Source organism: Sturnira hondurensis, unplaced genomic scaffold, assembly GCF_014824575.4.
Source record: "Sturnira hondurensis isolate 20B ecotype Veracruz unplaced genomic scaffold, ASM1482457v3 Scaffold0024385, whole genome shotgun sequence".
Taxonomy (NCBI): domain Eukaryota; kingdom Metazoa; phylum Chordata; class Mammalia; order Chiroptera; family Phyllostomidae; genus Sturnira; species Sturnira hondurensis.
In genome coordinates, this window is record NW_028097016.1 from 795,955 (window position 1) to 809,602 (window position 13,648).

The 13,648-nt window shown below is 39.1% G+C and overlaps 1 protein-coding gene across 3 annotated transcripts in view; it reads left to right on the forward strand.

Annotated features, from left to right (window-relative positions):
* Nucleotides 1–13,648, forward strand: part of UVRAG (UV radiation resistance associated) — a 287,802-nt gene that overhangs the window by 27,733 nt on the left and 246,421 nt on the right. For 2 of the 3 annotated variants that reach the window (XM_037038443.1, XM_037038440.1), the window contains exons 2-3: nt 1,961–2,078; nt 10,683–10,717. In XM_037038443.1, coding sequence (XP_036894338.1) covers nt 1,961–2,078; nt 10,683–10,717 — 153 coding nt within the window. The remainder of the gene's footprint in view (nt 1–1,960; nt 2,079–10,682; nt 10,718–13,648) is intronic. The other variant, XM_037038441.1, reaches the window with a different exon arrangement.

Genomic DNA, 13,648 nt, shown 5'->3' on the forward strand with positions numbered 1-13,648 from the left:
ATACTAGCCTCCTTGCTTTCTTCTTGTTTCCTTCCTTTTGAGATATCCTTCTCCCCAAATGCTGTTTTGTTTCTTTGTTTATATTTGGTTACTTAGAATGTTGGGATAAAGAGAGGAATAATGATAATGAGTAACCCTAACCTCACAGGGCTGTTCTGAGGATTACATAAGATCACATCTGTAGAGTGTGCAGCACAGCGCATGGCTCGCAGTAAGCATTTCATCAGTGCTAACAGTATAGTGATGGTAATGGTCTCTGTCATCCAGTCTTTTCTTCCTAGACTGATGGGGTAAACAGTGGTAAACGACTACCTGTAATACAAGGCTGACTGAAAATAAGTGCTACAGTAGAGACAGAAGCAAAGTTCTTACTCTATAAGGAAGGAGCAATTACTTTCAGTTAGAGATCAAGAAGAAGGAATCTTGTCTCTTTAATTTTGAAGTGGAAACAATCTCTTTAAAGAGAATGATATTCTGGATTCTCTCTAGCAAAAGCATGCAGCAGGGAAGGTGCACGGAACCTGAAGATGTCCTGAGTGATGGAGGGGTTAGGAAACCCCTCGGGGATGTCTGGTGAGAAGTGAGGGCAGGATGTGGGGAGGTCGGACTGCGTGGAGCTTTGAGAGCAGTAATGGGAAGTTTGTGTTTTGTGCTAGAGGCTTTGGGTAATATTTGCAAGTCTTTGAGTAGAGGACGAGAGTGCAATCTTATAGCTAAATAAATGTAATTATTGTGTATAGGCAACTAGTGGCTCCTGTCAATTTAAAATCCTGACTGAGGGCTTGTGATAAATGTATAGTCAGAGGAGATTGTTGCTGTAATCCATGGTGTGGAATGGAAATCCAGATTGTGGGAACTGAGTCTTTTAGAGGAAGCCCTAGGAACTTCTCTGTAAATACATTTTGGTCTTTTTTACTTAGAGGGTTAAACAAATTATTGAACAATAACCATCTCTCAAAGATTCTTAATTTCTGGATCGGAAGAAAGGACTACATATAAAGATGGAGCTGTGCTGTTCTGGTTAACTGCGCGTGTAATTAAAGATGGATTTACCTCAGTAGAATAAATAGGCCGTCTTTTAGCCCGCAGGGAGAGCTTTAAGCATATTTTAAAACTGAACACTTTGCTTCTATTTTTAAGTCTCTAGAAATGATTATTTGACCCCGGGAACCAGCGTTTGGGAATAAAATTGTGTGCTCAGATTTCAGCATTGCTAGCATTTTTTCTTTGTGATATGAGATGACTTGGCTGTCCCTTAAGTTATCTTGCATTTTTGTTGATTTCTACTGTTGCTTAAGGAGCTTTTGCCTTTCAGACACACTTAGGACTCCAAGGAATTCATGCCTCCTAGTTCGAGAAATTGTTGAGAAGGAAGCCAGATTAGGAAATAGAGATTGGCTGGCTGCTGGTCAAGGGAGAATTGAAACTCACTTTCAGGTTTTTGGCTAGATGGAGCAACCAGTGAGTTATTGCTTTATTTTTTGATCTTGGTCTCTTTTAATGGTTGTACAGATAGAGGGGTGGTCTGGCATCTAGACTGAGCTAGCCAAAGTGAGAGCTCTATGCAATAATAGCTGCTGACTTTCTGTTGGTGTGAGATTAACTGCATGTCTACCTGCATCCTTCTGAAGGAAAAAAAGCAAATTATTACTTAGGAAATACTAATGCTATTCTGCAGGGAGATAGCACTTAGATAACATTTATACTTTTCAAAACTATTTTATATTATTGTCATTTCATGCTCACAACGTGAAAGTGACATGTTGTCACCTTGTACATAAAACATGGCAGGTATAACTCCCATTTGACAAAGCGGGTGCTGAGACATGAGTAAGAGGCTGGGTGAAAGTTGCTGGTTCAACAATAAATGACATCTCACTCTCTTTTATTTTTGAATTGTAACTTTCAGAAAATTTTATGGGAGGAAAAAACTGAACACCCTTCTTTTTGTGGTTTTTAGCGTCGTCTTAGACATCTTCGGAACATTGCTGCCCGGAACATTATTAATAAAAATGGCCATCAACTCCTTGATACCTACTTCACACTTCACCTGTGCAACACGGAAAAGGTCCACAAAGGTAAGGGATTCTGTGAACTTGCTACCCACAGATCATTACTTCTCATTTTTATTCTGTGCCGTAAGTGCCCCTTGCTATTATTGTTCACCGAAAAGCTAAATTGTCATGCTGTGACAATATTTCCTGTGCGGTTACAGATATTAAAGAAACACGAGTTGGGAATATAAGACAGAAAGCTGTACTTGAACAAGAATTAAATAAAAAAATTATTAAAAAAAAAGAATAAATGCACAATTTTTTATAAATTAAAAAAAAAAGAAACATGACATTTGGATATTTCTTCCAGCTAACTGAGTTTTACATTGATAAGTTCATTATGAATATGACTGACTAATGTCTTTATTCTAGTAGCTATTATTTAAAATAGATTATATGAGTCTAGTATCCAGTACTAATTTGCTTCTCTTTAAAATGTAGTTGGTTTCTTTAATATTATGAAAAAACTGGGTCATATCTTCTCACATCTGTAATTCCTTGTATATATGGAGTCATTTTCTAAAAGAATTGGCATGGTTTATTTGAATTCACCTTATGTATTGAAATGTTGATTCTTCCGCAAGTGACAGTTCTAAAAGTGGAACGAATATTTGATTCAAAACCACAAGCATCTTTGGAATACTTACTTGTTGGATGAAAGGCACTTTGGTATAGTCATTTGACCTTATGTCAGGTAGAACAAGAGAGGACGCAGTGGGGTACTGGATTGGGATCGAAAGTATCCGCACTAGTTCTGTTTACCATTTAGCCGTGTGACTTTAGACAAAGATCATGGCTTTTTGAACCTCACTCTTCCCATTTGTAAAGTGGAGATACTGAGTCTTATGAAGCCAGCAAGACAGATTGTTGTGAGGACTGACTGAGATACGGTGATCCCAGTTGGCATGATGTTATTGAAGGTCTTCTTATATTAATGGAAGGTGGCATTATGCATTTTAATAAAAGTTACTAAGGACTTGAAGTTTGTCCTGTGGCAAAAATGAAACATTTCAATGACATTTATCTTTTGATTTTAATTACTTTAAAAAACCATTATTAAAGCAGTAGTTGTTTTAACAACTTTTTTCTTTTTTCAATTTTAATATCAGCATATGCTCATTAAAAATTCAATCTGGAATTAATTATATAGAGTAGAACCTCCCCCAATGTAAATAGCATTAAAATAATTTCTAAGGATGAAAAAGGACTCTAAAATCTGCCATTGTCATATAATTTTATTTTATTCTTGTTTTTTATTCTGACAATTGCGCATTCTTAAAACAATTGTTGCAATCTGAAAGATGAATGCTAGCTAGTATAACAAATACCACCGACCTCAGTGGCCTAACCTCATAAATTTTTCACTCTGTGGTGGGTGCAGGTGTTCTTTCTCAGGGACCGTCCCGGCAGGCAGCTGCCCACCTCGCCGTGACGCAGGTATCCAGGCTCCTTCTATTTTGGAACGCTGCCACCATCAACACAGGGCCTCTGGCTTGGCAAGAAAGGGATTAGTTGAGGGAGATTAAAATCTTTAATGGAAAAGGCCCAGCTCAATTCTATTACATTCTGTTAGCCATAAATCTGCGTTGTTCCTTTTAGATGAAAAGGGGCCTGAGAAGTGTCTTCCTGTCTGTCCAGAAGGATAATAAACAGTTTGGTCACTATGTGTCCCAAAGGTATAAGCGTTTTTGCAGATCTTAATACATTTGATCTATTGCTTGTTAATTGCTTTTATCATTAGCAATGTCTGACGGAGCCAGAGTACTTTAAATTTTTTATATGTTTCTGTATAACCTATTCCTGGTTATCTTCATAGAACTTTTATGTCCTTGCTCCAGTTACTATGCTAATTACTACTAATTATCTCTGATTATCGTTATTAACATAGTACTTAGCACATCTTAGGTATTTGGTAAATGATAGCAGTTGGTATTAGAATTGTAATGTTAACAATTGTAATAGTAGTTTCTAAAAAGAGCTGTCACGGAACTGGTTGATGACCATGATGTAAAACTTGCCTAAGAGATATGAGAAAAGTGATTTGTTTTTCTTGTTTTTGTATTTTGTCCTCTAGCTCAAATCCTGATCTTAGAAATTATTGTGGACTGTTTGCTGAGGTTATCTCAATAAAGTTATCATTAACACAATTAGGGAACAGCTAGTGATAGGCCACAGGGAAGCCCAGTGTCCAGTGGTGGTCTGTCACTGCCTGGCAACCCGCCTGGTAGGGCGTTCAGTTAGTATATCTCTGAGATGAGGGGACTGGTGATTTCCGAAACTTCCTTCAGGTCCAGAAGATGTCATGGATGAATGGAGTCTGTTCATGGAGGCTTTGTCAGGCCCATGTGCTGGGTTCTGTAACTTTTATCTACTGTAGGAGCCAAGGAGCTCTTTCCTTACTAAACCAAGTTAATACCGCTTTCTCTTATTGGACTTGTGATGCCAAACACAGGTCTAATCATTCATCTCACGATTATTACGTGGCCCTTGGTGTAGGATGAACGTTGTAGAAAGCCAGTGGGCTCTTCTCACAAAACTACACGTACCACCTGCTTAGCAGCATCATTTATTAGTTTTGAAAGAAAGTTTTTTTTTAATTGGAAGAGTATCTGACATGCTGATTTTAAGTTATTCTTTTGTGTCAGCTGAATTCATAGCAGATCCTAAGAAGTTACATATGAGATTTTTTTAAAATGGCATCTTTTAGTGCTCTTAGGAGACTAGTCGCCTTTTAGGTAGTTCGATGCCAACACTACTTATCACATCTCCATAGCACACAGTCTTGTGTTATGGGTGAGGAGCTAGGTTTTAATCTTGGTTTCCTCTTAAACTTGGAATTTTTATAGTCAGTGTTGTTCTTAAGCCATAATTATTGTCTCAGCATGAAATGTGAGTGCCTATCCTCTCCTGGAATGTCAGCCAGCTATCTTGAATACATCAGAAGACAAACTCTATATAATCTGATTTGGTGATCTCATTCAAGTCTCATAGTTTTAAATACCATTCATCGCTAACAGCTAGCACGTTTATATTCTTAGCTTGGATGCCCCCCACCCCGAACTCATACTCCTATATTCAGTCGTCTGCATCTCTATTTGGAGTCTAGTAGGTACTTAAACGGAGTTTCTGGTGTTCCAGCTCGGAATCACCTCCTGCATTCTTCCTTCTCTCAGAAAATAACAACTCCATCCTTTCCTTGGCCCAAAACCTTGGAATCATTCTGGATTGTCCTCTTTTATATCCCTCATCCAGTCCTTTGGCAAATACTTTTGGCTCTTTAATATTACGGACCTATCAAAATAGGTCCGTAATTGAGTCACCCTTTACTATCTTCGAACAACTATTGTCTCTTGCCCGAATTGTGGAAGTAGGCTTCTAGCATGCCTGCCTCCTCGTGTACTTCCCGCAGTATGTTCTCAACCCAGGCCTTGTTAAAATGGAAGTGAGATCATGTTATTCCTCTCCCTAAAACCCTTCTCTGCCTTCCCATCTTACTCAGTAAAAACCAAAATCCTTGTGGTTTTGTAGAAGGCCTTTTGTGATTTGACCCTCTGTGACCTCTCCAAATTCAGTTCCTTCTATTCTAGTTCTCTGTTCCAGCCACACTGACCTTCTTGCTGTTCCTCGAATATATCACATTTGCTTCCGTTGAACTCTGCACTTGCTGTGTCTCTGGCCCGGGCACACGTTCCTCCTGCTGGCTGCCGACGGCTCCTGCACCCCCTTCCCAGTCTTTACTCTGTGTACCGAGAGGAGCTCTGCTGATCACTGACTAAACCCTTTTCAAAATTGGGGCTATTCTCCTCGTGTCTTTTGTGCTGTATTTTTCTCCACAATACTTAATATCATTTGACATACTGTATGTTTAATTATTTGGTTAATGGATATCTCTCTCTGCTAGCATGTAAACTCCACGAGGACAGAAATTTGTAGGTCACTTTGATTCTCACTGAACTGTCTCCAGTAGTTGGATCAATGCTTGGCACATACTAAGTTCTTATATATGTATTTTTTCATTAATTTTTTGAATATCTAATGCAGTTCATGGTTCAGAGTATATATAACATGCAGTTCATGGCTCTCAGATGTATGCGTGAGTGTGTACACATACAGGTCTGTATCGAAGTCTTCCTCTCACCTGTTCTCTCTCCCTAGTTTTCCACCCCACCCTTCTGACCATTGTTACTCATTTCTTGTTTATCTTTGCTGAGATTCTTTATACAAATACAAGTAAAATCAGTACCACACTGTATAAATGTGCCTTGAAATTTTCACTTAATATGTCTTAAATGTTTTTCCACATTTAAAATGTTTTTCCATGTCCTAAATGTTTTTTCACATTGGTTTACAGAGAGCTTCCCTAATTTTCTGCACAATTTTGCATTGAATAGATGTGCCTTAAATTATTTGGCTGTCTCCTATTGGTAGACGTTTATAGATGACTCCAGTCTTTTGCTGTACACACAGTACTATGTTGAATACTTTATAAACATGTTATTTTGTATATTCCAAGAAGCAGAAGTATAAAGAGAGTGCATATTCAGTTTTGGTAGATACTAGAAAATTATCCCCATTTGCGTTCCCACTTGCTGTGTCTTTTCCCCGAAGCCTCACCAGCTGGCTGTACCATCAAGCTTTAGAATATTGCCAATCTGATAGGTGAAAACAATTTTATAGTGTAGTTTAGGGTTGTATTTCTTCTGTTACGAGTGACGTTGTGGTACTAAAAAGGCATTTGTCACGTGAATGGAATGCTGCCTAACAGCCAGAGCATGCCACTGGAACCAGGTCCTGCAGCCTCTGATTGCCCTGCTTCTCGGGCCTGGGCATCGGTGGGAAAATGTTTGTTCTGATGGTTCCGTTCATGTAGAAATAGGTCTCGGATGATCATCTTTTATTGCTCAAATTAAATTAATAAAAATTAATAGATTGTATTAATAAAAAATCATTTAAAATCCACTATTTCATTTGAGCCTCACAAGAACCCTGTTAATTTTCAGGTGTCCCTCTCCTTTGAAAGGCAGAGAAACTGGCCCCAAAAGCTTGACTTGTCCAGGGTCCAGCTGATATGTGGTCAGTTTGGGACTGGGACTAGTTCGTGACTCTAAATCTACTGTTCGGTTTTTCTCCATGCTGCTCATTTTATTGACAGTGTTTTAGATATAACAGAATGATAGTGCAGGCCCATGGTTAGCATGTTAGAAATTACCTTAGACTCGGTGATTTCTTTCCAAATTGTGTGACATTGTTGACATCTCTGCCTTCAAATTAGCCATTTAGCATGTCCATTTTGAGGGTCTCAGGAAGAAGGAAAATTGCTTAGTTTAATTTACAAAAACAGCAACATTTTAAAAGAAATAATGATATTGTTTATCTTCTAGGAGCTAGAGCTATTCATTTTAGGAACTGTTTAATTGTAGGGGGGCTCCACCTGCAGGGTCCCCACCCCCACTGGCAGCCACAGATGAGAGTAAGTCTACCAAGACATGATCTGCTTGGGGAGGAAAGGTGTCCAATTTCTTAAAAGAGAAGGGCCAAGAGCCTTTTCCTCAATGGGCTTTTATTGGGTTCATTTTGCATAGGAATACAGGTAAAGCTCATTAATCATTGTCAGTCAGTAAGGATCAAACAATAGAATAGTAGATAACATACAAAGAACTCTAAGGGCCTATTCTGGGTCAGGGTCAAATAGCTAAAGAGCCATAAAATTTTGAGGAACAAACTCACTTCCTGCTTGGACCCTTATCATTTAATTGAGAGCTTGAGAGCATTCTAAACAAAGGTTTCACAGGATTTTATATATTCTTTCTTAGGCCTGATCACCCTGGGGAACCTGCCCTTTCCAGCACAGGGCAGCACCACCCTCTGTCATTGTTTCAGGCTTAAGTCAGGCAGGGGAAGTAAGAAAGCCAAGAAATTAGGTGACTTCTCACAGACAGAATGAGGACTCAGGCCATGTCAAAGCCCATGGGTGAGGGTCCATCACCCCCTTTCTCCATAGCCCCTCGAGTCCTTCCCTGGGGCCTTCCTGTGATTGTCACTGTCTTAGGTCATTCCCGTCTTAGGTCATTTCCCCCTTGGGGAATCTTACCCGACATTGACTAACCGATCAAGCATTGGGGCCCAGGCAGGGTGAAGAAAAAGGAGAAGCGGTGCCCCTGCCAGGAAGATAGGCTTTGTTTCCCTAGTGGCTTATGGTCCCCAGGTCTCTCACTCAGCCTGAGCCATGGGGGGTTACAGCTTCTGAAACCAGGCAGAGCAGTTCCCAACATTTAGTAGTTTAATTTAACTTTGCAGATTAAGCTGAGGAATTCTCTCAGAGAAAAAAGAGTATCTTAATTTGTTTACCACTGATTTTAAAAGTAATGCATATTGTAACAAATTCAAATAATACAAAAATGTAAAACTATAAAGAAAGTACTCTGTTATAAAAACAACAGCTTTTTAGTCTTTTTTTCCTAAAAATATGTGTGGTGTATATAAATTAGAATATATGTATATATACAAATACCTCATACATGTGTATCCATAGTTAATTGATGGTTGGAATAATTAGCCATTTGGGGAAAAATTGAAAAGAATAATACTTATCATTGCCCACTCTTGTGGACACAGGTGTTTTCATAAATGGGATTATAAATTGGTACAGTAGTTTTCGAGAATAATTTGGCAATATTTATCAAATTTATGTTTTTCTTTTTGTCTTACAATTTTACTTCTAAAAGTTTATCCTATAAAATTAAATGTCTTAGTATATATCTCTTTAAAAGATTATTTATAACAGTACTTGAAATACCTAAAAAATAGCAGTAACCTAAATACTAATCAGTAGGAGATTATTTCTTTATTTTTTTATTCTTACCTGAGGATATACTTACTGATTTTAGGAAGAGAAGAAGGGGGAGAGAGATAGACAGACAGACAGACAGAGACAAAGAAAGGTAGAGAGAGAGAGAAAAACATTGATATGAGAGAGATATGTTGATTGGTTGCCTCCCATGTGAGCCCCCTACCAGGGATCGAACCCCCAACCTAGGTATGTACCATTTCCGGGGGTTGAACCCCACAGTCTTTTGGTGTATGGGATGATGCTCCAACCAACTGAGCCACCTGGCCAGGGCAGTAGGAGATTCTTTTTAAAAATAATTATCCCTTTCTTTACTTCAAATAATTGTTCAAGATAGAAAAATTAGAAAATTTTCTAAGCAAAAACTAAAAGTAAACAACTTTTACCATCTAAGATAAACATTGTTAATATAATTATAAAAATTTGGATCCTGTAGTAAATTCTTAGGACCTATTTTTTTTTCACTTAGTACATTGTGACTATCTCTCCACAAAACAGAATTATCCCATCTCTTCTTTAGAAGGAAGGCCAGCGTAGAGAAATGTGGACGCTGTGTGTGTCAGGAAGTGCTTTCGCCGAAAGAGGTTGGGTGAGAGCCTCACGTCCAAGTGTGCTCTGTGCTTGCCGCATGCCGGTTCCCAAGCTGCAGTTGTTGTTAGTGGGACGCCTCGACAGTTTGCACCACATTTGAGTTTTACCTGTACTGTTGCAGGCTTAATCTATTTTTTAAAGTTCATTATTTTTAAACTTATGTCAAAGAGTAATGTGTGAAATTGCTGATTCACAAAAGTGCTGTCTACCCTGTGCCGGGAACAGTTTCACGGGCTGAGGAGACAGCGGCTGTACAGAAATAAACATGACTCCTTTGTGGAGCTTACAGTGAGGGGTTCAGTACGTGAGTTGGAAGTTTCAGGATGTTAGAAACAGTAGCTGTCCACATATCATCTACAGTCACCCCAAGTGCCAGCGGAATGTACATCACACTTGAGGAACAGTCCCCTTTAGCAACCTCAGGGTACGAAGGTCTTTGGAAGCTCTGCAGAGACAGAGCCTTGGGGAGGTGACTTTGGCAGGGTCAACGGGGGGTTTGGGAGGGTGGCCGGAACCTCTACCTGAACCTCTGTCGCATTTCGCTCTTTTGACTGTCTTCTGGTTTTGTAACATGTACAGCATACTCAAAGGTTTGTAGAATCATTACATTTTAATACTTACAGAGGACCTTTGGTTATTGGTCTAATTCTCTAAGTTGTCTGATGAAAAATGGTCCAAAGGAAATTAAAGGGACAGCATATTATTAATGGTAGGTGGAACTAGATGTTAGGTTAGGTGTGTTATAACCTACCTAGATGTTAGGTAGGTTATTTGGCTGCTAGATCAGTAATCATTCACAATACGACAGTGCGTAATCATAACAGACGTTTGAGAAAACAGAGGGTGTGGAATCAGTTGGAGAGAATGGCAACAGGCAAGGGAGAAGAAAGTCTTAGTGTTAAGGACTCAGGTTGGAATCTAGGGAAATAGAATGAGTACAGTAAAAACCACTAACTTAAATCTTAGTTGGGTTTGACTTTTCTTTACTAATGTTTTTCCCTTTATAACACTTTTATTTTATCTTTATTTCTATTTTATTTTATTTTTTACAGATAAAGATATAGAGAGAATCGATACCTTGAAAATGTTTTAAGTGTTATACTGAGATATGTTGAATGATTTACCAGACTGAGAGTTAATGAGCTTATTTTCTTCCATATCACTTATTGTTTTTTTTTTCTTTTTTCCAGAATTTTATAGAAGTGAAGTGATTAAGAATTCCTTGGTAAGTTTGACTTCTGACAGGTACATATGTCCAAGCCTACAATTTCTGTTTCAGAAAATGCTGAGACATAAAACAAGGTCAAGTTCAGTTCTGGTATTGTGATCCTCCTACAGTCAAATCTTCTGCTCAATTATGCTTAAGTCTTCATCGATTTGTGCTTCGCTGTATCTCTAGTGGTTAGAGCTTGCCTGGCACATAGTAGGCACTTGAAAAATAGTTGCTAAATGAACTGGTATTTTTTTCTTTTAAAAACTTTGGTGTTTTTTTTCAACTCAAATTTTATAATTCTATCACTTCTATTTACTGTAGAGATTTTTGACTTACCGACATTGTAATAAATCTTCATTTAGATACAGTAGTTCTTAAAAATTCTGTGTCTAGGGCCATTGTCTAAGATCCTCCCACTTGTTTATGGCAATGCCATTGCTCAGTTGGAAATTTGGAATTGTCCTAATTTCCAAATTTCCTAATTTTTGATTCTCTCTTCACTTGATATTTGCATAAATTGCTTAATTTATTGGGCCATATTGATAAAAAGAAGAGCTTTATGGTAATGTTAATAGCCCTTTAATGGTCCAAGACCATACTGGAATTGGCTACTGTCCACATTTTTAAACCTCACCTTCTAATACTTCTTCTCACTCACTGTATCCTAGGCGCACCTCAGTTTTTTTAGTGCGTTGAACATGCCGTGCTTATCTTGGTCCTTATGCTCTGGGGGAACAGCTTGTTTTTCCAGCTGTTCATGTGGCTGAAGAGTTCTTTGAGGTCTCAGCTTGTCACCCCAGCGAGGCCTTCTCTGACTGTTCATCTGAAGTAATTCTCTTCCACCTACTCACTGTTTTTCCCATCACCTGTTTCATTTTCTTTAGAGCGTTCATCACTGTTGGACACTCTCATTCACATATTTGTTGGTGTTTGTTTTCTGTCTCCCACGTGTGAGAACATGCACCCGTGAGAGCAGGGACCTTGGCAGCCGTGTTCACCTGTGCAGTCCTGAGGTGTAGAGTAGTGTGGATGCTCAGTGAGTATTTGTTAGACGAATAGGTGGCTATCAGTGATGTGTTGTATTTGCAGAAGCCTTTCAATATGTTATCCCATTTTGATCCTTAGGAAAACATGTAGATGGGGGAGGTCTTAAGAAACTGACATACGGAGAGGGCCAACAACTTTTGCAGTTGTACAACTGCAAGACCAGGGCCAACTGGGAACCTCGGTTCCCAGACCTTCCGGCTTAAGGTTTCTACTTCTCTCTCCTCTTCATCAAGCAGTCTTCCAAGTATCTAAGATATCGTAACAGATTGGGATCCTAGGCCAACCAGCTTCCTAAAGTCCATCTCTGAGAAGCTCCAATCACCAGTAAAGCTCCTCATACATTACATGATTCATGAGTGAATAACTAGCACCATGTCTGATGCATAGTTGCTACTGAGTAAATATTAAATTTTTTTTCTTCTGGTTTAGGTGGAAGTAGAAATGGCCCATAGACAAGTGAGAGCCGGGGAATGGAGCAGAAAGAGTAGATGTCCCGTGGATTTTTCTACTCCCCTTTCCGTAGTCAAAACTCCAGTTGGAGATGGTTTTACATCTCATTGCATTTTCTCTGGATTTGTATCATAATGAACCCTGTGCTACGGTGGTGCCTTAGTGTGCGGTTCTGCATTATTAGTATTGTATTTACTCGATATTCAGTTGACTTCCAAATGCATATTTCTGGGCATCCTCCCTCTGAATGTTCACTCCTATCCTCAGCTCCTTCTGACTCCTCTCTGATTGCTTCTGACCTGTCTGTGAATTGTGGCATCTTCATCCCTGGTGTACTTAGGCTGAATAGTGTTTTGTAAACTGGATTCCAGATGAGCAAGAGGGTTGGACAGAAAGACTCCCAAGGTCCTTTGAACTTACAGTTTCCACAGTGGTTGTTTCCTGAGTGTCTATATAGATCACTGAACAACGCTTGCCTGCAGTGTACTTGTCCACGAGCATCTCCTCTCCAAAGCAGCGGAGGTTGGAGGCGGCCAAAGTATCTTTCTGTCTCCCTGGCTCCCACTGCATTCTGTTGGGGAGCTGTTTGTGAAATGTCGGTTCATTGATACCTCCTTTTAGGGGCATCCTTTAAGATTATGATATTTTGGGCAAGGATTGTTGTACTTTTACACCTTAATATAAGTTTGATAAACTTCAATTCCTTTCTTTTCTTTTTGAAAGGAGTCTTAGCTTTTTACTAAATCATTGCGACTGGTTCAGATTAGCATCACAGGAGTCAGCAACTCCCCAGGGAATGTGCTGGGGATGTCACAGGGTCACCTCCCTTCTCACTGTCTCTGAAGAACCACAGATGAGCAGAATTTGTTGATATTTTTTCCCTGCTTAGGAGTTTAATTTGTAAACTACTTTGATATATGCTGAATGGAATTAGTGATTTAGATGATTTTATTCCTCCTGGTTACCACTGTGCTTGGCACATTGAAGGTGCTCAGCAAATGTTTCTTAATCAATAGATTCGTCCACAAATATTTTATTGACTGACTTCTACTTAGCTACTAAAGGATTAGACGAAGTAATACTTTATTTTGCTTTCAGTAAATTTTTACTTGGGTGAAGGAAGATGGGCTCCGAGCTTGTGAATAATCCTTTTTCACTCATGTAACTTGAAGGATTTGACTATTTTCCCTAGGTTTGTATTCTGAGCTTGGTCCGTAGACTAGAGTGGCCTGGTTTTGCCATTCTTTTTTTTTTTAAGTTTTAAAAAGGATTGATTGATTGATTGATTGATTGATAGAGAGGGAAAAGGAGGGAGAAAGAGAGGGAGAGAAACATTGATGTGAGAGAGAAACATTGGTCGGTTGTCTCTTGGGTGCTGCCGACTGGGGACCTGGCCCACAACCCTGGCCCTGACTGGGAGTGGGACCAACGGCTTTTGGTTCACAG